Source organism: Cebus imitator, unplaced genomic scaffold (assembly GCF_001604975.1).
Source record: "Cebus imitator isolate Cc_AM_T3 unplaced genomic scaffold, Cebus_imitator-1.0 Scaffold656, whole genome shotgun sequence".
NCBI classification, from domain to species: Eukaryota; Metazoa; Chordata; class Mammalia; order Primates; family Cebidae; genus Cebus; species Cebus imitator.
In genome coordinates this window covers 713117-737354 of record NW_016107971.1, presented here as the reverse complement: position 1 = coordinate 737354, position 24238 = coordinate 713117, and the positions used below count along the sequence as shown (strand labels likewise).

The 24238-nt window shown below is 45.5% G+C and overlaps 2 protein-coding genes across 2 annotated transcripts in view; one reads left to right on the top strand and one right to left on the bottom strand.

Moving 5' to 3' along the window:
- The first annotated feature begins 768 nt into the window (after nt 1–768).
- LOC108295717 (hsc70-interacting protein-like) lies at nt 769–2240 on the top strand. Its single transcript, XM_017518012.1, is given in 2 exon segments — nt 769–1903; nt 1905–2240. Coding segments are annotated over 2 exon segments (1110 nt in total). The 5' UTR covers nt 769–865; the 3' UTR covers nt 1977–2240.
- A 5572-nt stretch (nt 2241–7812) lies between these two features.
- PDLIM1 (PDZ and LIM domain 1) overlaps nt 7813–24238 on the bottom strand; it is a 60291-nt gene continuing 43865 nt past the window's right edge. The window contains exons 5-7 of the mRNA XM_017518010.2: nt 18183–18334; nt 8823–8940; nt 7813–8348 (exon numbers count right to left, since the gene is read on the bottom strand). Of these exons, the coding sequence (XP_017373499.1) occupies nt 8162–8348; nt 8823–8940; nt 18183–18334 (457 nt within the window). The 3' untranslated portion in view covers nt 7813–8161. The remainder of the gene's footprint in view (nt 8349–8822; nt 8941–18182; nt 18335–24238) is intronic.

Genomic DNA, 24238 nt, shown 5'->3' with positions numbered 1-24238 from the left:
AGGATATTTTTAGCCTCCATGGCTCTCTCATGTCCTCATACCTCTGTGAAAGCTGTACTTCTTTCATGAACTTCGGAGTGAGTGTCCTGACTCAACCTCCGGAGTAGCTAGGATTACAGGCATCCACCACCATGCCCAGATAATTTCTGTATTTTTAGTTTCAGCATTTTGGTCAAGCTGGTCTTGAACTCCTGACCTCAAGCAATCCACCCACCTTGGCCTCCCAAAGTCCTGGGATTACAGGTATGAGCCACTATGCCCAGCCTTCAGACTGTATTTCTTTGCCTAAAGACAGTTTCAGAGACTGACAGAAGTAGACTAAATCCTAAGGGGCAATAAATTCCAAGGACAGATGGTGGCAAGTAAATACCATGGTCATCCTGATTCAGACTTTGCTGACCACAAAAATCACAGGAATGTTGAGAAATAGAAATCAAGATGTAGGCTTTATGGCCTCATTGCTATTACCTGGCAGGCTTCTGGGACCTGAGTCAGCAACCTTGCTTTCTCACCACTTCTCCATTCTAATCCTTGACACAATTAAACAACCCCAACTAAATTTTGCTCAGGAAGTCACTCTCCCTTGAGCCCTCCTGTTGCAGTAGCAGTGAATGAAATACTTGCCTCTGCTTCTAACTGCTCTCAATTTTTACCTTGAGCCCCTCATCCTGAAGTAGCCATTATTCTCTAAAGGGCAGGTCAATTTTGCCTGTTCCTTAACTTCATATAAATGGAATCATACAGTTTGTACTCTTTTGTGCCTGTCTTCTTTCTCACAAAATAATGTCTGCGCGGTCACGCCGAGCCAGCACCTCGGCCTGGAAGCGGGCCGCAGACCCTCAGCTTCACCCACCGCCTCACGACCATGGACCCCCGAAAAGTGAACGAGCTTCGGGCCTTTGTGAAGATGTGTAAGCAGGATCCAAGCGTTCTGCACACAGAAGAAATGCGCTTCCTGAGGGAGTGGGTGGAGAGTATGGGGGGTAAAATACCACGTGCTACTCAGGGAGCTAAATCAGAAGAAAATACCAAGGAAGAAAAAGCTGATAGTAAGAAGGTAGAGGAAGATTTAAAGGCAGATGAACCATCAAGTGAGGAAAGTGATCTAGAAACTGATAATGAAGGTGTGATTGAACCAGACACTGACACCCCTCAAGAAATGGGAGATGAAAATGCAGAGATAACAGAGGAGATGATAGATCAGGCAAATGATAAGAAAGTGGCTGCTATTGAAGCCCTAAATGATGGTGAATTGCAGAAAGTCATTGACTTATTCACAGATGCCATCAAGCTGAATCCTCGCTTGGCCATTTTGTATGCCAAGAGGGCCAGTGTCTTCATCAAATTACAGAAGCCAAATGCTGCCATCTGAGACTGTGACAGAGCCATTGAAATAAATCCTGATTCAGCTCAGCCTTACAAGTGGCAAGGGAAAGCACACAGACTTCTAGGCCACTGGGAAGAAGCAGCCCATGATCTTGCCCTTGCCTGTAAACTGGATTATGATGAAGATGTGAGTGCAATGCTGAAAGAAGTTCAACCTAGGGCACAGAAAATTGCAGAACATCGGAGAAAGTATGAGCGAAAACGTGAAGAGCAAGAGATCAAAGAAAGAATAGAAAGAGTTAAGAAGGCTCGAGAAGAGCATGAGAGAGCCCAGGGGGAGGAAGAAGCCAAACGACAGTCAGGAGCTCAGTATGGCTCTTTTCCAGGTGGCTTTCCTGGGGGAATGCCTGGTGGTTTTCCCAGAGGAATGCCCAGAATGGGAGGGGGTATGCCTGGAATGGCTGGAATGCCTGGACTCAATGAAATCCTTAGTGATCCAGAGGTTCTTGCAGCCATGCAGGATCCAGAAGTTATGGTGGCCTTCCAGGATGTGGCTCAGAACCCAGCAAATATGTCAAAAATACCAGAGCAACCCAAAGGTTATGAATCTTATCAGCAAATTGTCAGCCAAATTTGGAGGTCAAGCATAATGCCCTTCTGATAAATAAAGCCTTTGCTGAAGGAAAAGCAACCTAGATCACCTTATGGATGTTGCAATAATACAAACCAATGTACCTCTGACCTTCTCATCAAGAGAGCTGGGGTGCTTTGAAGATAATCCCTACTCCTCTCCCCCAAATGCAGCTGAAGCATTTTACAGTGGTTTGCCATTAGGGTATTCATACAGATAATGTTTTCCTACTAGGAATTACAAACTTTAAACACTTTTTAACTTTAAAAATATTTAAAACAAATTTAAAGGGTCTGTTAATGCTTATGTTTTTCTTTACTACTCATTTTGGATTTTTTTTTCTTTGAATTATTGGGTAGGGCAGATACTGAATGTATAGAAGATTTTTGCTCTAATTTGAGTGAAATAAAAGTTTATTAGTGCGAGGCAAACATAATTCATTTAAGGATAAAGTTTGTGTTGGATATGTGATTCCTGAAGCATTTTGACTTGTCTTTGCAGAGACTGGAAGTCCTTGGCAGGGCAGCAGCAATCTTGCTGTGTTTTACATAACGTGCATTCTTGTGCAGGTTGTCCTTAAATCTTACACTGTGAAGGGATGATTTTTTTGTAATGCTGCAGTAGAGTTGGAGTACTTAGTTCTGTTCCTGTCTAGTATATCTAATAAATGTATGAGATTATTTCCACAAAGGGGAAATAAGGGAGTACTTTTCTTTTTATATTTCTATGCTTAAAATTCTCTTTCCTAGTCAAAAAATGCCCAACTCTGTGTCTGCTTTCTGCTTAAGGTTTTTCTCCCTGACTTTTCTTGGACTAAAGACAGGCCTTTTCCACCAGTATCATCACTGCTATCATCATTAACAGCATAATTATGCAAGCATATTTAATGCTGAGTTTAATTTAATATGTAACACATATGGTAATTGTAGGGTAATACCCATAACAACTGTAGCTTCTTACTTGGCCATGAGAATGCTTATTTAAGTTCCACTCTGGCAAAATCTTGTCATAAGACATTGGAAAGAGGGATTCCCTTTGGTGTTTGGTCTTCTACTTAGAAAATACCTGTTGCAGTTAGAATTTATCTTGTAGTATTCATCTTTGTATTTTGAAGTTAATAAGGTTTGAATTAAATTGATATACACAGAGGGGAACCCATTTTTTTGATCCAATGTAAATTATACATGAGATAATCCAGTTGCTCATTGTGGAATTGCTGAGACTATGAATGACTCAATTGTCTTTGTATTCAGCTCTAACTTTAGTGTAACAATACCCCCACCTCTGCTTGCTTGCTTTCCCTTCCCTCCAATGATAAAGAAAATGAGAAATTTAAAAAAATAATAATGTCGGGACAAATCATTTATGTTGTTGTATGGATCAACAATCCATTCTTTTTCATTGCTATATAGAATTCCATTGCGTGAATACACCCAGAATTTATTCATTATTATGTTAATGGTGACTGAGGTTGTTTCCAATTTGAGAATGCCTCCTTTGCCTAGCCCCGCTGCACCTGGGGCGCTGGCAAATTAGGCATTTTCTCTCACCCTTGGGATTAAGAGTGGGGGTGGTTGAGTGGCATAGATTCCCAAGCCCCCCTCACAGCTCTCAGAGCAGGCATCACAGCAGTGTTTGCAACACTCCACTCAAAATGGGCCAGCCCCCACTTCTCTGGATTTTTTTTTTTTAAGTCTCTGTCGCCGAGGCTGGAGTGCAGCAGCACGATCTCAGCTCACTGCAACCTCTGGCGCACAGGTTCAAGCGATTCTCCTGCCTCACCCTCCGAAGTAGCTGGGATTACAGGCACGTGCCACCACGCCCGGCTAATTTTTTGTATTTTTAGTAGAGACGGGGTTTCACGGTGTTAGCTAGGATGGTCTCCATGTCCTGACCTCATGATCTGCCTGCCTCGGCCACCCAAAGTGTTGGGGTTACAGGCGTGAGCCTCCGCGCCCGGGCCCCTTCTCTGGATTTTAAAGACTATGTAGGATGAGAAAATGGGCGCGGGACGCCCCCAGGTTAATCATTTGTCTTAAGTTCTCGTAACCAAACTAGCCCCTCAGTTGAGGCCGCTGACCCTCAAAGTTCTTTCCGCTTTGTACAGAAAGATCAGAATCCCCAAAACAAGCTGCTTGCCCTCCCCGGCTGACCATCCTTGGGCACTCAGCAGTGCTGGGGTGTGCCCGCCCCATTTCCCGCTAGAAACAACCGCAGGTGGCGCCGTCCGCTGAAGAGAGCAGAACTAGGGCCCTGAGCCAAGCTGGGGCAAAAGGGAGACGCGGGATGAGAGCGAGTGGGGAGAAAGGGCGCGGTAAGGATTCCTGGAGGGAGGGAGTAGAGCAGGCGGTGAGTGGCAGGAGGAGGCAAATGACCCCGCGACCGAGCACTTTACCGGGTGGAAGTTTCCTCTGCTGTCGCCTCCTGCTTGCGAGCAGAGCTGAGCCTGGTGTGCGGCTTTTCTGGAAAGCCGGCCGCCACCACCCTCGGCGTGGGACGCCGGCCCCAAGGAGCCTCGCGACTCGCGCGCCGCGCCGGAATCTGGCTGCGCACTGCGACTCTGCCGCGCACGCGCACCTCTGTGCCCGTCCCAGGCGCGCGTGTGCTCGCGAAGGGTGCGCCTCCTCCAAAATGAAAGCCGGAGGTGCTCAGGTTGACCCCTGCTCCCTGCGCCGTTTCCTACAGGCAGGTGCAGAGTATTTTTAAAACAGCTGCGAGGACAACGACTCACACCTGTAATCCCAGCACTTTGGGAGGCCGAGGCGGGTGGATCATGAGGTCAGGAAAGCCAGACCATCCTGGCCAACATGGTGAAATCCTGTCTCTGCTAAAATACAAAAAACTAGCCGGGCATGGTGGTATGCGCCTGTAGTCCCAGCTACTTGGGAGGCTGAGGCAGGGGAATCACTTGAACCCAGGAGGCGGAGGTTGCAGTGAGCCAAGATCTGGCCACTGAACTCCAGCCTGATGACAGAGCAAGACTCCGTCTCAAAAAACATATACATATAAAAATTAGCCAGGCATGGTGGCTTGTACCTATAGTTCCAGCTACTCAAGAGACTGGGGTAGGAAGATCACTTGAGACCAGGAGGTCGAGGATGCAGTGAGCCATAATTGTGCCACTGCACTCCAGCCTGGGTGACAGAGCAAGACCTTGTCTCAAAAAAATAAAAAAGCATTATTACAATGAATTTTATCTGTTTTTTTCTCTTTTCACATTGCTACTAGAGAAGTTTTAATTACATTCATGCCTTGCATCATAGTTCTATTGGACAGCGATGAAGCAGCAATAAACCATTTACAGATTTACCAAGCTTGTGGGCTATCTGCCACTTGTGAGGCACTGAGTGCTGAGGAGAAAAAGCTGAAAAAGACAAAGGATCAGCTCTCGTGGAGACTTCTTTCCTTCCAGGAGATGAGTGATTAGTGTCTTGTGTGATGCACGCCAAAAAGGAGGTGTCCCCTGAGCATGGGAGCATAGGAGAGTGGCATCCAAGTCATGCTGGGCAGTCAGGAAGCCTGTCTGGAGGAGGGGGTGGCTCAATCTCCAAAGACAACAGAACTTTATTAACTGCTAAATAAATCAAGAGGTTCAGGGAGAGTATACCAAGTCAGAGAGAACAGCTTGATCAAAGTCTGCATGACTGGCTGACTTTTTCCTCTTCAGGAAATTTTCTGAAAGTTTAGTAATTAAAGATGGTTACAGGGTTAGGCTGTTCTTTCCAATCTTCTTTCATTTTAGAGGAAGCATGAAAGAGAAACAATCAGATAAATATGGTAGACATGAAGCACAAAAAATAGGCCAAACCTCAAATTGCTCTCAGCAGGAATTTTTTTTAAGAGACCCAGTCCCTCTGTCACCCAGGCTGGAGTGCAGTGGTGCAATCTCGGCTTACTGCAGCCTCTCCCTCCCAGGTTCAAGTGATTCTCCTGCCTCAGCCTCCAGAGTAGCTGGGACTGCAGGTGTGCACCACCATGCCCAGTGAACTTTTGTATTTTTAGTAGAGACAGGGTTTCACCATGTTGGCCAGGACTGGAACTCCTGACCTCAAGTGATCCACCCACCTCAGCCTCCCAAAGTGCTGAGATTACAGGCATAAGCCACCACGCCTCGCAGAGCAGGAAATATTTTTATATGCCAAATGCCAGGGGGAAAGAAGGGCTAAGTTCTTAGCTACATAACACAGCTTGCACTTAGAGGTGGTAATGCTGACATTGTGTTTCATTCAGTCAGGAAATGAACTCCCCATACAGGCTATATTTAATAATAATAATGGCCACCTGATGCTATTGGTGTTTGGCCTCCCTTGGAAGCAATATATCTTTATGGAAGACCCACACCTAAGAAGTAATACTGACAAATGTCAGACATTTGATTGGCAGAACGTTCTAAGAATCTATGACTCATCTATTCCTTACAATCAAAATCCAAATCACAACTGTTAATGTCTTTGTAAATGAGTCAGACAGACCTGCTGTGGTTCAGAAACTTTTCATTTTATGTTGATTTCTGAAAACTGCAAAGTGTAAGTCATCTTGACTTTTATAAGCAAAGAAGTAGATGGGGTTTAAAGTAAGAACTAATTAACTAGGCCGGGCGTGGTGGCTCACACCTGTAATCCCAGCACTTTGGGAGGCCGAGGTGGGCAGATAGATCACCAGAGGTCAGGAGTTCGAGACCAGCCTGGCTAACATGGTGAAACCCCGTTTCTACTTAAAAAAAAAAAAAAATACAAAAAATTAGACGGGCATGGTGGTGCGTGCCTGTAATCCCAGCTACTCAGGAGGCTGAGGCAGGAGAATTGCTGGAACCTGGCAGGTAGAGGTTGCAGTGAGCCGAGATCCTGCCATTGCACTCCAGCTTGGGCAACAAGAGTGAAACTGCATCTCAAAAAAAAAAAAAAAAAAAAAAAAAAAAAAAAAACAAAAAAAAAAAAAAAAAAAAAAAACCTAATAAACTGCAAAAAAAAATTGAGAGCTTTAACATGACATGATATTCTGCCTCAACAGTTTAAGTTCTGCTTGTTGAAGCACTAAAAGTGCTCATGTGCATAAACTGTCCATGGTACATTCTGGCTTCAGAGTCTGTTATGAAATCCTCGCACTGACTGAAATTCTTACTCTTAGAGTATGTACCATGTCAGTCCATTTATAATTCAAAGTCACAAACTATTACTGAGGGTGGTGAGCACTGATCAGGGATAGATGGTTGCTCCTTTGGAAGACGGAGGGTTGCTTGGAATACCCTGTCCACCTCTCATAACAACCACTTAGTCTGTGTCGGGAGGGATGGGGGCACCACTGTTTGAGCAATTAACCCCATGAGGGATTAGTCACCAGGAGATAAACTGCAGCAACCTCAGATCTTGACTCAGGACTCTTTCTTAGCAGCCAGGGTCCCCAGTCTCCTCTGTGAGGAGGGCACAGTGGCCATGTCCTGGGCTCTCTGCTGCTGTTGGACACATTCCTAAGGTTGCTGCCCCTCACAAAGGAGAGCAGCTGGGATGGCAGCAACCAGCCTGGAGAGAGACTTACTGGGGAATGTGTCCAAGCCAACTGCTAAATCTCCTACCTTTTATTTGAGAAGCATTCATTTCGTCAGCTAAGCCTCAGAACAGCCCAATACAAAGAAAACTTCATTTCACTAAAACAGTGAAGTATCTTATATTAGCATTAGACAAAGAGGACTTCAAGTAAGCTTCAAAGAAATATAAGAACAGAGCTTGCTAAGATGCAAGTTGAAAGGCCAGTAAATCTGAGAGAAACAAGAAACCCAAAACAAGAAGACAGACCTCAGAAATCTCATCAGGCTTGAGTAGGAAACGGGACACATGCTCAGAAAACAGACACCGCACTGCTTTGGACTCTATAAATTTATTGAGTAAAAACTAAATCAATGTCAGGCACATTATATTTGATTGGGTTCAAATTTGGCTGATGTCCAAATGCAGCAGAGAACAGAGGGGAGGAAGGGACACAGGGTTGCTGGCAAGGGGACACTGAACAAAACAGTTTTCCTTTTATTGTAAAATCGGGGATCACATAGCTGGTGTGAGTCAATTAACCAAGGCAGAGGACCCAATGTTTTACCAACAGGGAGAAAACCAAAGTAAGCAGACAACTTTCAAGACAGGAGAGGGCCAGAACACTGAGAGAACAAGCTGCAGCAGAGGTCGGCTGAGAACAGTGGTGAAATCTGCTGGGTCACTTGGGGAACACGGTGACCACGTCGTAGCCCTCGGGTGGTGTCACTCGCTCCCGGGCATGCTTCTCACAGTAGATTTGATCCTCCACAAAGAAATGGCCCTTCTGTTTCAGGTTGGTGCCACAGTCAGTGCACACGTAACACTCGGGATGGCGGTGACGCTCCCGCAGCTTCACGAACACACCGCTACAAAAGCAAGGGAGGGAAAGGACTCTCTCAGTGACAAGCACCTGCAGGTGGCACCCAAACTCTGCACCATCCTTCCAGAGCAGGGGCCTGGGGCTCCTCCCCAGGGACCCATCCCAGGGGAAACCAGGGCCTCCCAATTGGCCTCCAATCATAAGGCACTTGCTTTTTTTCTTCCCAGGGTCCAGGGACATTTTTCCAGACATTTTTCCAAGTAGGGACATTTCTCCTACTTCAACAGGGCAGTCCTGATTTTTCTCCTTTTATATGTTCATAACCTAAGGGCTCTGCAGTGAAGGAAAGCCTTCACAACCTGGCTCCAGGACCCAGGACCTTCCCGGCCTCTCTACTGCATTTTTCCAGGAGGGATTTGCCTCCTTCAGAAGCAAAATGTGCAACATCCAGCACTTGCCACATTTTCATGGTTTACCCAACCTGCAGGGCCTGCAAAGGCTGTGGGAAGCAGATACTCACACAATCCCAGTGCCACATTTGTCACACATAGGCAACTTCTGAGCATTTCCAATCGACGCAGCCACTTTAGTGACAGGAGCTTTAACACTTCTGAATCCTGAGGGCTTGTTGGGATCCCCTGAAATGAGGGAAACACTCTCATTGGCCAGGAAGGACAGAATTGTATAAGTATCACTCAGCCTTTCAGAACCACTTATAAATGTATATTCAGGCAAGGCCATGGGAACTGGAGTGATTCTGCTATGTTATCCTAGGCACATTACTTAACCTCTTTGGTTCCCAGTTTCTTTTTCTATAAAATAGGAGATTGACTCTTGGCCAAAAATGAAAGGCCAAACAGCCAAAACAATCCTAAGCAAAAAACAACAAAGCTGGAAGCATCACACTACTCAACTTCAAACTACTGTATGTTGCAAGGCTATAGTAACCAAAACAACATGGTACTGGTACAAGAATAGACACATTGCAAATATGTAGGGCATACTTGGGGGAAAAAAGGAAAAAATTTAAAAAAAATGAAAAAGCAAAATAAAAAAGTCCAATGAAACAGAATAGAAAACCCAGAAATGAGACCACACACCTACAACCACCTGATCTTCGACAAACCTGACAAAAACAAGCAATAGGGAAAGGATTCCCTATTTAATAAATGGTGCTGGGAGACCTGGTTAGCCATATGTAGAAAATTGAAACTGGAACCCTTCTATACACCATATACAAAAGTCAACTCAAGATGGATTAAAGGCTTAAATGTAAAGCCCAAAACTATAAAAAGCCTAGAAGAAAATCTAGGCAATACCGTTCAGGACATGGGCATGGGCAAAGATTTCATGAGGAAGACCCCAAAAGCAACTGTAACAAAAGCAAAAATTGACAAATGGGATCTAATTAAACTAAAGAGCTTCTGTACAGCAAAAGATACTATCATCAGAATGAACAGACAACCTACAGAATGGGAGAAAATTTTTGCAATCTATCCATCTGACAAAGGTCTAATATCCAGCATCTACAAGGAACTTAAACAAATTTACAAGAAAAAAATAGGTTGGGTACAGTGACTCATGTCTATAATCCCAACAGTTTGGGAGGCCGAGGTGGGTGGATCACCTGAGGTCAGGAGTTTGAGAATAGCCAGGCTAACATAGTCAAACCCCCTCTCTACTAAAATTACAAAAATTAGCCAGGTGTGGTGGTATGCACCTGTAGTTCCAGCTACTCAGGAGGCTGAGGCAGAAGAATCGCCAAGATTGTGCCACTGCACTCCAGCCTGGGTAACAGAGCAAGGCTCCATCTCAATAAAAGAAAAAAACAACTACATTAAAAAGTGGGCAAAGAACATAAACAGACACTTTTCTAAAGAAGACATACATGTGGCCAATAAACATGAAAAAAAGCTCAACATCACTGATCATTAAAGAAATATAAATCAAAACCACAGTGAGATACCATCTCATGTGAGTCAGAATGGCTATTAGTAAAAAGTCAAAAAACAGCAGATGCTGGCATGGTTGTGAAAAAAAAAAGAACAAGTTTACACTGTTGGTGGGAGTGTAAATTAGTTCAAACATTGTGGAAGATAGTCTGGTGATTCCCCAAAGACTGAGGCAGAAACACCATTCAACCCAGCAATCCCATCACTGGGTGTATACCCAAAGGAATATAAATCATTCTTTCATAAAGATACATGCATGCTTATGTTCAACGCAGCACTATTCAATATCAAAGACATGGAATCAATTTAAATGCCTATCAATGACAGACTGGATAAAGAAAATGTGATACATATACACTAGGGAATACTATGCAGCCATAAAAAGGAATGAGAACCTGTCCTTTGCAGGGACATGGATGGAGTTGGAAGCCATTACCCTCAGCAAACTAACACAGGAACACAAAACCAAATACCACATGTTCTTACTTGTAAGTGGGAGCTGAATGATGAGAACAAATGGATACATGGGGTAAAGGGGACAAGACACACTGGGCCTATTGGATGGTGTGGAGTGGGGGAGGGAGAGCTTCTGGAAGAATGGCTGATGGATGCTGGGTTAAATATCTAGGTGATGGGATGATCTGTGCAGCAAACCACCATGGCACATGGTGACCTATTTAACAACCTGCACATCCTAGACATGTACCCCTGAACTTAAAAGTTGGAAATTTAAAAATAAAGTTTTTTAAAAAAGAAATCCATATCACAGAAAGAACAGAATCATCAGAGTACAGCATACTACAGCAGCAGCCAGATGACAATCGTCTCCTACAGAGCAGAGGAAGGAGCCTTTCTGTAGTCAGCCTGGTGCATATAAAATAAGCTCCTAGTAGCTAGATGCTGAGCTCTCCTAGTAGCTAGATGCTGAGCTGCCTAAGGCCCAGCTCATCACATCTTAGGTAACAAAGTCCTGTACCACGGTGGCTATTAACAATGGTAAGCTGTTAATATTGCCATTATTACCATACATTCAACTTGCTGTGCTTCCACAGAACTTACCTTTGTACTGTGGTGTAGCCTTGCAGGATTGTTATGCTTATCAGCTATTTATATGTCTCTCTCCCTAGACTGCAAATTACTTGAGCACAAGTGCCTTCTTTTATATACATTTCAATACCCCATGGAGCCTAGCATGAGGGCATAGCAAATAGAGGCTCAATAAATACACTGAAACAAATGATAAAATGACATGGCAGATCCATAATGGTGCCTATGTTAGTGCAACATGCTTTGGCCCAAGACACTAGAGAAGCCTCTGCACAAGCATGGCTCTGAACAGGTACCTGTGAGCATCCCGGGCCCCAGAAGAAATTTTGTAAAATCTTCAGGCCAGGCTCTGCCACAGACCAGCTGAATGAGCATCTCCAGGTGCAGGAGATTCAATTCTACGCTCCTGGCTAAACCCGCTTATTTAGACTAAAGCAGCTGCTCTCAAACTTGATTGTACATCAGAATCACCTGGAGGCCTTGTTAACACACAGATTGCTGGGCCCCACCCCCAGAGTTTCTGATCCAGAAGGCCCAGAATGGGGCCTAAGACTTTGCATTTCCAACAAGTTCCCATCTGATCCAAGAACCACTGGGCAAGAGCAAAGAAACAGCTTCCTGTGCCAGGCAAGGGGATGAGAAGAGGGCCACCCTATGACTGCAGTCACATCGGGCAATCGTGGTGCTGATGGATGAGGGCCTTGGCTCTCTTGTTTTTTCAGAAATTGAGTCCCCATATGCTGACCAATCCTTCTGAACCAAAAATAGAGACACGTGTTCACACAATGGACATTTATTTATTAATTTTTTACCACTGTGCCCGGCAACACGGGTTATTTAGAATACATCGTTGACTATTTTGACCACAATTATCCTGCCCCTCTCTTGCCATGCTTACCTTCAGTCAGTGGTTCCCTACTGGGGGCAATTTTGTCTCCTAGAGAGCAGTTTCGAATGTCACACTGAAAGGGAGGGCCACTGGCATCTAGTGGGCAGAGGTCAGGGATGCTACTGAACATCCCAAAATACACAGGGCAGCCCCACACCAAGGACTCATATGGCCCAAAATGTCAATAGCATCAAGGCTGAGAAATCCTGCTCTCAATGGAGTAGACTTCCCCATCCCCAGACTTTGGCCAATGTGAGCAGATGTGAGTCTTGTTTAGGCAAAAGTACTAAGGGCAACACTAAGTGTTGTGTGGTGTAGCCGTGTCCCCACAGAGCTATCGCCTCTGCTATGAGAACAGCAAGCGCCAGAGTGCCTCTCCCTTCCCTGGGCTTGAATGAAGAGGACTCAGGGGGCCTGGTCCAGCCCTGCCAAGCCCAGCAGAGCCACAGCTGTCCAGCAGCCCTCATAAATACAGGTTACCCACTGCTGACTGATATGAGAGTGGGTTTGGGGTACTTGGCTGGCTTATGGGGAACAACAAAAGAGTACATGTGAATGCAGCCTGAACTCTCAACAGCCCTATCATGGCGTCATGGCTCAGACTTAGGCTTCCCCGCTCCGAGCTGGGATGGTTCATCACTGGGAACTGATGCCCACAGATGTCCACCTGGCAGCACATGAGATGGGGCAGAGATTAGGAGATGCCATGGTTTTAAGTGGTGAGCTCTACAGATGGGCATGGGGAAGGCTTTGTTGGGCCTACCAGCAAGTGCATAAGAAGAAACCACCTTTGTGCTTCTGTTCGCCCTGAGCCCAAGGTACCTTCTTGCCCTTCCCAAGCCTTCCTCCCTTCCTTTGGGAGGAGGACAAAGCTCCATTTTATTCATTATATATTTTACCTGCATTTTTTAAAATATTGCATTTAAATGTAATTGTTATCTTGATTATTGAGTTTTCCAGTGCCCCCGTAAATTCTGCACTCAAGGCCGGGCGCATTGGCTCATATCTCTAATCCAAGCACTATAGAAGGCCAAGGCGGACAGATCACTTGAGGTCAGGAGTTCGAGACCAGCCTGGTCAACATGGTGAAATTCCATCTCTACTAAAAATACAAAAACTAGCTGGGCATGGTGCCACATGCCTGTAGTCCCAGCTACTCAGGAGGCTAAGGCAGGAAAATGGCTTGAACCCAGTTGGTGGAGGTTGCAATGAGCTGAGATCATGCCACTGCACTCCAGCCTGGGCAACAGAGCAAGACTCCATCTCAAGAAAATAAATAAATAAATAAATCGCACTCAAAGCAGTGCCTCCCTGACCTCACCCTGATCCTGGCCCTGCCTAGAGGGATCTCAGAAGGGCCTGGGTGGGCATCTTCTCCAAGCATCATGCCTCAAGCATCCCAAACAGATTCCCTCATTTTCTGGCTGACGGTGCTGAAGCCACCTGGCTACCTGCCCATGACAAGAAGGAAATGGCGGCAACTCTGCATACCTGGGCAGTTTGCAAAGGCACTAACTGGGCTGAGAACCAGCTCAATGAGGTCAGGCTCTCTTACGCAATGGGCTTTTTCACATAACTCACTCAATCCACAGAAAAATCACCAGGAAAGAAGAGAGGCTGCAAAAGGGTAGAATGAAAGAAAGCTAGGAGGGGCATGCAATCTCCACCTGGTAGGAGAATCCACATCTGTTTCTAGAATGAAGAGACCTGACCTGGATAAAACTGGGCACAGCTAGGACAGAACAGGCTACCTGCCCCACAAGACTCGCTGTGGCTTTTTCAGCCCTGCAGCGCCACCTGCTGGCTTCAAGGTTTTTCTCTCGCTTATCTAGCCAACAAGGCTAATCCAAAGAAATCTCTCTTCCTTTCTTCTCAACTAGCTTACGTTGAAAATACTAGCTTCCTTTGGACTCTGGGCAACTACAAAAATTTCCAAATGTCTCTTCTTCCAGTGAATCCTGTATCCCAAATACTTTTTGAAAAAATAAGTGAAAATTAGCTAAATAAACCACAGCTGTTTTACTATTCACTTCACTGCTCAACAACCTTGCATGGCTCCACACTCCTTCAGAATCAAGCTCATGATTCTTAACCAGTATCTAACTTGCGCCCCATATCTAACTGAAGATCACCCGAGGATTCACCTGGAACCCTGGGCACCAGCCAAAATGAGCCTCAGTACTTGCTGAACAAGTCTCCAGCTTTCTCATCTCAGAGCCTCTGGCCATGACTGCTCCTTCCAAATCTCCAATCATTAAAAGCCTCCTTCTATGGACAGATGAATAGATATACAAAATGTAGTATACATATACAGTAGAATAATATTCTGCCTTAAAATGGAAAGGGTTTCTGACACATGCTACATGGATGAACCTTGAGGATATTAGGATATTACGCTAAGTGAACTAAGCCAGGCCCAAAAGGACAACTACTGCATGATGCCACTTATGTAAGGGATTTAGAGTAGTTCAATTCATAGAGAAAAGTAGGAGAGTGGTTACCAGGAGTTAGGAGGAGGGAGGGATGGGGAGATACTCCTTAATGGGAACAGTTTCAGTTTTGCAAAATAAAAGGATGGATGGTGATGATAGTAGCACAATCACATAAATGTACTTAATACCACTGAAAATCTATTAAGATGGTAAATTTTATGTTACGTATATTTCCCCACAATTTTTATTTAACATAATGGCTTCTGCCTGCAAGTTTTGGAATTTGATCCAGAACAAAAGGAAGTTTGAGGAACCAAGAGCCCTTTCTCCTAGTCTAGAGGCTGAATTTTATCCAAAATCAGACAACCTATGTTGGGTCTTCAAGGTTTATGACCAAACCCTGCCGTAGCCAAGCTTCCTTCGGGGGCCTCACTCACTGTGCACCCAGCAGTTTACAGACACAGCTTCACTTAACCCTCTAAATAATCCCGTGAGGTCCTAGTTATTAGCTTCATTGGACCTGTGCATAAACTAGAGCTTAGAACTGCAAGCAACTTGCTGGAGGTGTCACAGCAGGTCAGAAGCAGATCCTGGACGTCAGTGCTGTCTCTGGCCTGCAGCATTGCTTTCTGAACCAGAGGCCTTTCTGAATGACAGGACCCTTCATCAACTGCTTTTACTGCCTTCACCTTTCACCATTTTAGCTCAAATAAAAACAGGCATTTGGGGCCAGTTGCTGTGGCTCACATCTCTAATCCCAGCACTTTGGAAGGTCCAGGCTGGTAGATCACCTGAGGTCACAAGTTCAAGACCAGCCTGGCCAACATGGAGAAACCCCATCTCTACTAAAAGTGCAAAAATTATCTGGGCATGGTGGTGCATGCCTGTAATCCCAGATACTTGGGAGGCTGAGGCAGGAGAATTGCTGGAACCTGGGAGGTGGAGGTTGCAGTGAGCTGAGATTGTGCCACTGCACTCCAGCCTAGGCAACAAAGCAAGACTCTCTCAAAAAAAAAAAACAGGCATTTGGGTTTCTTCTCCCAAGAGCCTTCGGCATATAAAGAATGTTTAGTATGGAATCTATCCTGTTACAGTCAGTAAAGATTTAATGCAGGTACACATTAAGAGACACAGGAGAAACTATAAGATTTGCTATCTCCCTCTTCCCTTCTAGCAGAATCTTGATTCTCTTTGGGGCAAGAAGCATCAGATTAAGGGACAAAATTTTTTAAAAAATAATCCTAATTCCCAGACTCTCATTTACCTAGGTGTAGCCACGTGACTAAATCATGGTCAATAAAATGTAAATGGCAGAGTAACGTGGGACTTCTAGGAAGGAGAATGCTGACTCATCTGAAATAGGGACTCCCTGCTTAGCCCTATCTCCCTTCTTCCTTCCTGTCGCCTGGAAGTAAGTGTGATGGCTGGAATACCAGCTGACAACCAGGACCACGAAGTAACCTTGGGAATGGAAGCCACAAATTTGGTGGCTAGAGTGCAGGATAGAAGTCCAGATCTTGAAGAGCATGGAGCTTCCAAATCCATGTTCAGGTCCTTCTCTGTGAGCCCAGATGAGCTCTGCAGCATTTGTCTATTTGGGCACGGATGAACTGACTTTGCCTCTCATTAAAGGGTTTCACATCCACGTAAGAGTAAAATAAGCTGTGGTTTCCCACATGTTTTAGCAAAGCTGTCATCCTCAAGGGTTGACCCCTAAGTTGTTCGTCAGGCAAAGCTAATACTGGAACTTGATACGAAGTATGGCTCATTACTTCCCAGCTGCTCAGCTACTCCAAGCAAAAGAGGAAAGCAGTGGTAGAACAATGGCATTTTAGCCTAAAAGAAGCACATGCAAACACATGGCCTATCATTTCCTAATTCCTTACGGTTGTATATTGCCACTCTCTCTAAAGAAACCACACAAATGGGGAGGAAGCTCGGGTGTCAGGTGTGTTCAGGGAACTTTCTGCTCAGAAAGGGTTCCCCAGTGAGCTGAATCTTCAGCTGCGGACTCTGAGGAGGGAGGTTCATCCTCCAGAGGGCACTAGGCTCTCAGCCAACATGTCAATCCTTTTGCAACCTGGCTGAGGCAGGTCTCACACTGAAAATCACAAGGTGTCCCCTCACTGGAGCATCCACTGTCTTTTTGCAGATAGGTCCATGAAAGAGATAAAGAGGGCAGAGAAAGCAAGATTGCACTGAGGTGCCCAAGCCCCAAAAAAGGAAGAGACTTTGGGAGGCCGAGGTTGGTGGATCATGAGGTCAAGAGATCGAGACCATCCTGGTCAACATGGTGAAACCTCGTCTCTACTAAAAATACAAAAATTAGCTGGGCATGGTGGCGTGCGCCTGTAGTCCCAACTACTCGGGAGGCTGAGGCAGGAGAATTGCTTGAACCTAGGAGGCGGAGATTGCGGTGAGCCGAGATCGCACCATTGCACTCCAGCCTGGGTAACAAGAGCAAAAATCCATCTCAAAAAAAAAAAAAGGAAGAGAGTATGGAGGACTGGGCATCACAGGGACTAGGGAAGAATGCAAAACCCAGCTCTCTGGAAGAGGCTGCTCACAAGTGTCACAGGGGGTGCTGATGAGGATCTGCCTGGGAGGAGGCAGGTGTCAGGACTGCTGATCCACAGGTCACCTTTGTGAGGGGAAAAAAGCATCCCTTCTTCAATACATCCACCTGTCACAATTTCTCAACCTATACCATTGTTATTAAGTGAAGATGCTTTTACTGCTATCCACTTAAACATGATCATAAGTCTTCAGTGAGAAGCATGTCACCTGAGACCTGCAGCACCCTATGGGGTGGCCCTGAGTGCCTCAACATCAAAGCTCACCCCAAGGACAAGAAAGCTTCTTCACAACATTTCGAACATCACAATAACATCCAGCACTGTACTCGGTTACAGTGATGGATGTTTTACACAACTTAGGCCATTTCATGACCACAACAATCTTAGAGGAAAGGATTTTTATCCCTGATGGACAGATGAGAAAACAGGCCTGGGAAGGTTCAGAGATTTGCTGGAGATCACAGTGTAAGAACATGGCCACAAGGGGGGGGTCTCAAGCCCTCAAGAGGCCACCAACCCTAGAGCAAATACAAACACAAGCCCCAAAGCAAAGCCAGCCCCTGGCTTCACTGAGGACTGCTTTATCCTCATTCTGCTGCTCATTGCCCATGGCCTTCATCACTCCTTCCTCAGCCACCATCAAGGTATTGTTTCTGGGCTCAAAGCAAATGAATGGCCAAGGGACAGACCAACAGATTCCCACAGCAGTCAGGCTCACCCCAACCTCTGCATGCTCTTGCTCATGTGATAGGACACAGTTGGCCAGGCCTGGAGTTTCTTACATACAGACCCAGGGAGAAAGTGTGATCAGCACTCTCTCTTCCCCTCTCTTCCTCTCTCTATTGCTTTTAAAGAATTTCAGCATTTTAAAAGCCCATGCCCTCCAAAGCAGGCTCCAGGGTGTGTTCACCTGTGCTTCCGCAATGACTGACTCTCACATCTGACCTTGAACAAGAGCCTCTGACTGCAGATGGAGCTGATTACCTTTTTCTTCAGACTCCAGGATTTCTTGCAAAACCAAGAAAGACGTGGACTGTTTCGGGGGCTCATTCAACTCCTGTTTCTCCTGAAGCATCTTGTAAACTTCAGATTCTTTGTCGATGACAAGACCGCTTGGAGGCTGAGCATGGTCTAAGCTATAAAGAATGTTTGAAAAATTGATTAGGACATGACAGAAGTTAAAAAACAACTTCACCGGAAACCTCCTCCAGGCAAAGGCACCGCTGATTTGAAGGATAGATAGAAATTACCTCCAAGCCCTCTCCTAACTCAGCCATAGACCTGCTGCCAGCACAGTGAAAGTGAGACATCTTTGTCGTCAGACCTGGCTGCTGCTTCAATACAATCAGAGGCTCTTCTTTTAAATAGCTTCAGTAGTTCAGTTACTTTTTGGCCTAATCCCATGGAATGGGAATGCTCTATCTCTTTATAAATTATATCAACAGCATTATGTCCAGAGGAAAATTTAGAAAAGAAAAAAATGTCAACCACAGCCCAACCACAAAGAATTCAGCCAGGTCTCCCTTGTACGGGCCACAAACATTGCTTTCCTGCGCAGGAATCTTGTGTTCTGCATTCCTATCTCACAGTGCTTTCCCTGTCTATAAATACCTCCTGATTCTCAAGGCGCTTGGGTCTCCTCACCTATAACACAGAGGTAACAGTACCTTCCTTGCCTGGTTTACAGGTTGGTCGTGAGGTTGGGACATGCAAGTGCTTTGTAAACCACGAAGTGTTCAGGCCCAGGGACCGGGCAAGCCAGGCTTTGTCTTCCCTACCTTCCTCCTGTCATTCTGGGTGACCCAGAACAGGACAAGACAGGCAGAGCCCACCTCTTTTCCCCAGGGCTCCACTTTCTAAGCGGTGGGTGGTGACAGGGAGGTAGTGTCTCATCAGCTATACCTGTAAATCTATCCTGCATCTGACCCCTTCTCACCTCCCCACCTCCCCCAGGTCCAAGCCATGCCATCCCTTACCAGCACGGCTGACAAGATGTGTAACTTGTCTCCGCTATCACTAATGGCCCAAGGACAGTCTTATTTTTGACTAGAGACCAGAGTGATGGCCTCTATTCAGAATATCAGAGTGATATTTTTTATGTTTTTAGAGACAGGGACTCAGTCTGTTGCCTAGGCTGGAGTACAGTGGTGCAATCATAGATAACTGTAACCTCGAACTACTGGCCTCAACAGGTAGATCCTCCTGCCTCAGCCTCCTGAGTGGCTAAGACTACAGATGCACCACCATCCCCCGCTAATTTTGTCATTATTTTTGTAGAGACAGGGTCTTGCTGTGTTGCCCAGTCTGGTCTCAAAGTTCTGGCCTCAAGTGATCCTCCAGCCTCGGACTCCCAAAGCACTGGGATTACAGGCATGGGCCAGAGTGCCCGGCCCAGAGTGATATTTTAAACACATGAATCAGACTGTGTCATGCTTCGGCTCAATGTATTCTCATTTGACTTAGCATAAAATATTTAGTTTTAATAATAAAATATATGTTTCATCAAATTCAACTTTTTTGGAGTAAATGTTATCACAAAGGAAAAAGTCCCTAACATATGTGACCCAAGCTTCTCCCTCCAGACACATCCCCTGCCAGCCCTGGCTCACTCCACTTGACTGAGACCAGGCTTCCTGCTGTGCCTGGCAAACACTAGCCTCACAGCCTGTGCCCTCACTGCACCCTCAGCCTGCAGTGCCCTTCCCAGGTGTCTCCGTGGCTCCCATGCTCCAACCAGGTCTCTGCTCAAGTGCACTCCTCAGAGTGGCCTTCCTGACCCCGACTTCAAACAGGCCGCCACATCCTCCACAATCACTCTTAACTCCCCACCTGCTCTCTCAGCATGTATTCTACTTGTATTCCTTTATTTCTTTGTTGCCTATCTCCCCACTGGAAAGTAAGCCCCAGGAGTGGGGGGACATGACCTGTCTTGCTCCCCATCATATTTCCAGGCCTGGATCAGTGCCTGGCACAGGTCACAGCTCAGCAGACATCAGGCAAGTGAATGAACACTGCAGAGTGGGCCCAAGACCTCCTTCCTCCTTGCTGCACTCTCCCTGTTCCTGGAGGCTCACAAGGTCCTGCAGGGCAGCCAGCCCCTGAGGGCTGTGCCAGGGACATGGGCAGCCCCACCTCCTGGCCCCCAATTACCTCCTTCCTCTCAGCCTGAGCTGCTAGGGAGGAAGGCCAGTGTGCCCAGTGGAACTAAACAGCAAATATCAGATGGTGGGGCAATTTATTGATACAGATGATAGGTTTCTATATATAAAGAATTATGCTTCCTGAGTAAAAAAAGCTATAAAGTCTCCAGCTTTATAGATGCAGCTTTAGGGATGCAGGCAGTGGCCAGGAATGGTTTTATTCAGCAACTCTAACCAGTCTCTCTTTAGGGCTGGCACCACTTTCACAGGTGCAAATGAATTGTATCAATCATGCTTATTCATTTCCAGGGTATGTGTTTTCCCTGGGTAATTCTCTGCAAGTTACCTTTTCCTCTTTCTTTCTCCCTCTCCTTTCTTCTTTTCTCTTTTCTGAGACAAGCTCTGGGTCACATTCAGTCTTCAGGTTCCCAACTAAAGACAGAGTCAATCACAACAATCAAGCTCCAGGTGTTTCCCTTCCACTCCAACCATGTCCTCACAATAGAGGAAAAGGTACCCAAAGAGTGACATATGCTTTGTGACTGCCAAAGAAGGTCAGAATTTCAGTAGAAAGGCTCATTGGTCACTCCTGCTGGCTGCATTTGGGGGAGGGAAAGCAGCTATCCCTGCCTGTCCTGCCCCCTCCAGCTGCTCTCTGCTTGGCCTCTTCCCACACCTGCAGGGAACTGTGGGTGCCTCCCATGGCAGGCGATAGAACCACCTGGGGGAGTTGTTGTAACCAAGGGTCTTTCTTTATCTCATGTTTCCAGCCCTTTCTTAAAGAGTTATATGCCTGACTCTGAGTCCCGAGTTTGGAACTTGCCCTATAATAAACATATTACATTATTTTTGGATAATCTTTTTTCTATTATACTTAGAACTATTTTAAAGTTGAGATCAGATTATGGAATGTTCTTGGGAAAGATTTTTCTTCTTCTTTGGTGTATGTTATGTCTGGAAGCCACCGACAGAACAGCCAAAAAAATGACAGAACCCAAACCACAAGGCCATTACATATTCTTACAGAAAATCATCTTGTGAAGGATTTCTGTGATTTAAAAAAACAAAAACAAAAGAAACCAGCTTACTATTTTTCTCAAATAATGATAGTATCTTTATAACACTGGAGGATTTATAAAACACTTTCCATTTCTATTACCCTACTTCGGGAATGGGTACACCTGACTCAAAAATAACATCCTAAGATCCAAGGTCAAAGTCTTAGACACTGGACTACAAGGTATTGACATGATACCACAATATCTTAAAAAATAATAATGACAAAAATATGAAGGAGAAATAGAGCAAAAAAATTCTCATTTTTATATTAATAACAGCAATGAAAGAATACTACAATGATATGGCTTCAGAAAATGTAATACACACCACTCAGTCTCCAGGAGAAAAAGTTTTGAGGGTAGAACAGTGAATAAACACTTTCTTCTGAACCCACTCTGTACAGTTTTAATAGCAAAATACAAGAATATAAGCAAATTCAACTACTTTGAGTAACAATACATTACACAGTTTCCTAGTTCCTCTTTCTCCCTGGGCGCTGATGCGTATCAGTTTCCTAAATGTTTAACATTTTCGTGGCCGGGCGCGGTGGCTCAAGCCTGTAATCCCAGCACTTTGGGAGGCCGAGGCGCGTGGATCACGAGGTCAACAGATCGAGACCATCCTGGTCAACACGGTGAAACCCCGTCTCTACTAAAAATACAAAAAATTAGCTGGGCATGGTGGCGCGTGCCTGTAATCCCAGCTGCTCAGGAGGCTGAGGCAGGAGAATTGCCTGAACCCAGGAGACGGAGGTTGCGGTGAGCCGAGATCGCGCCATTGCACTCCAGCCTGGGTAACAAGAGCGAGACTCCGTCTCAAAAAAAAAAAAAAAAAGAACATTTTCTCCCACTATTTTAGGACTTGACCTGTGGGCCCCAGGGTTGTTCTAGCCAAGCCACTCCCATTCCAGCCTAACGAGGTGGGTGACACAGCCAGGAGTAGGAGGGTCCCAGTGGTCTTTAGAACATAAGAAGAAACTCCCCTTGCGCCCACCTCTTGAAGGAGGATTTTGGAGACTGAGCCTGCAGACTTTATGTGACTCTCACACTTGCTCCAGCCAAAAGGGCAGCTGGGGTGAGGATCAGAAGGATAAGGAGGATGGAAAGCAGTGTGCCCATGGCTCTGGGGCACGGGCCAGCCCAGCAACCCTGGGATGAACGTCTACTCCATCACAACCATGAAGTGACCAGAGTAAGGATATAAAGGGGCTTTTTTTTTTTAACTTGGGCCATCATCTGTGGCAGCCACTTAATTATCTGCATATAAATCTCAGCTAAAACAAGACGGCCATAAGAAAAAAATTCTCATTGCTGACACAACCTTAGTACGGTCATTTTCTCACATTTTGATACTTTAATAAAACAAAGATTAGAATAGAAAGGGGAATTATGTGAATTATTGAAAGCATCCGGACAGGAGAAGATGGTCTCCTCATAAAAACCTTTTTCCTGTCTGAGAAAATGAAGTAGACATATTTCTCCGCTTCACCCAGTACAACCCTGGACATTACATACAAAGCAAACATGAGAAGACTCTGACAGGGCAACAGAAGGCAGACTGGCTAGGGACCCCGCGTCCTGGGGACCATGGTGGTGAGTTCCCATGGTGCTCTTGTTGCCTTGGACATCCCAGACATGGAGCTGAGGGCAGCAACCTGGAAAGCAATGGACACAGGCAGAAGAAGTCTCAAGAGAAGGCTGCTATCTCTGACCCAATGATCAGAAAGGGGCAGCCCAGCAAGACACAACACATTGAAATAATAACCACTATTCTCCAGCCAGGAAAGGCCAAGTGGGGAGTCCAGACTTCTAGTCTCACCAGGCTATGATAAGGTTCCCCAACTACCTCACTAGGGTAGGCTCAGAGAAAGCCCAGTAGGGAGTCCGGATTTCATCCTTACCCAGCTATAATGAAGAAAACCTAGGAGAGAATCAGGGCTCTCACCACTGCTCAGTAGTGTCAAGGCCACCACTCACCCATAAGGTGTTAGTGGAGGCCATGTGGGGCCTGAACTCACACCCCATCCAGCAGTAATGAGTGGCCCCAGTGACCTCAGGTGCAAACAAACGGCAGAGTGGAGAAACTGAACTTTTTATCCCCACCTGTCAGTAATGAGTCAGCACCCCAATCCCCTATCTGAGAGGAAGCCAGTGAAAACAGGTTTTAATGAGATCCAGAATCTAATAACATAATAACAAGAATGTTCAAGATTCAGTTGAAAATCACGTCTCTCAGAAGAATCAGGAAGGTCTCTCAGAAGAACCAGGAAGATCAATAAAGAGATGCCAACACCAAGATGACAGAGATGTTGGGATAACCTAACAAAGATGTTAACACAGTCATCATAAAAATGTTTCAATGAACAATTATGAGCACGCTTGAAACAAATTTTTTAAAGTCTCAACAAAAAAACATATAAAGAATGAAGTAACAACTGAAATAAAAACCACAGTGGATACACTCAACAGCAGCACAAAGGAGACAAAGGAAAGAATCAGTGAACTGGAAGGTAGAATAATAGAAATTATCCAATTTCAAGAACATGGAGGAATAGAATGGGGACTGGGTGTGGTGGCTTACACTTGTAATCCCAGCACTTTGGGAAGCCGAGGCAGGTGCATCACCTGAGGTCAGGAGTTTGAGACCAGCCTGACCAACATGGAGAAACCCTGTCTCTACTAAAAATACAAAATTAGCTGGGCATGGTGGCAGACACCTGTAATCCCAGCTACTTGAGAGGCTAAGGCAGGAGAATCACTTGAACCCAGGAGGCAGAGGTTGTGGTGAGCTGAAATTGTGACACTGCACTCCAGCCTGGGCAACAAGAGCAAAACTCCATCT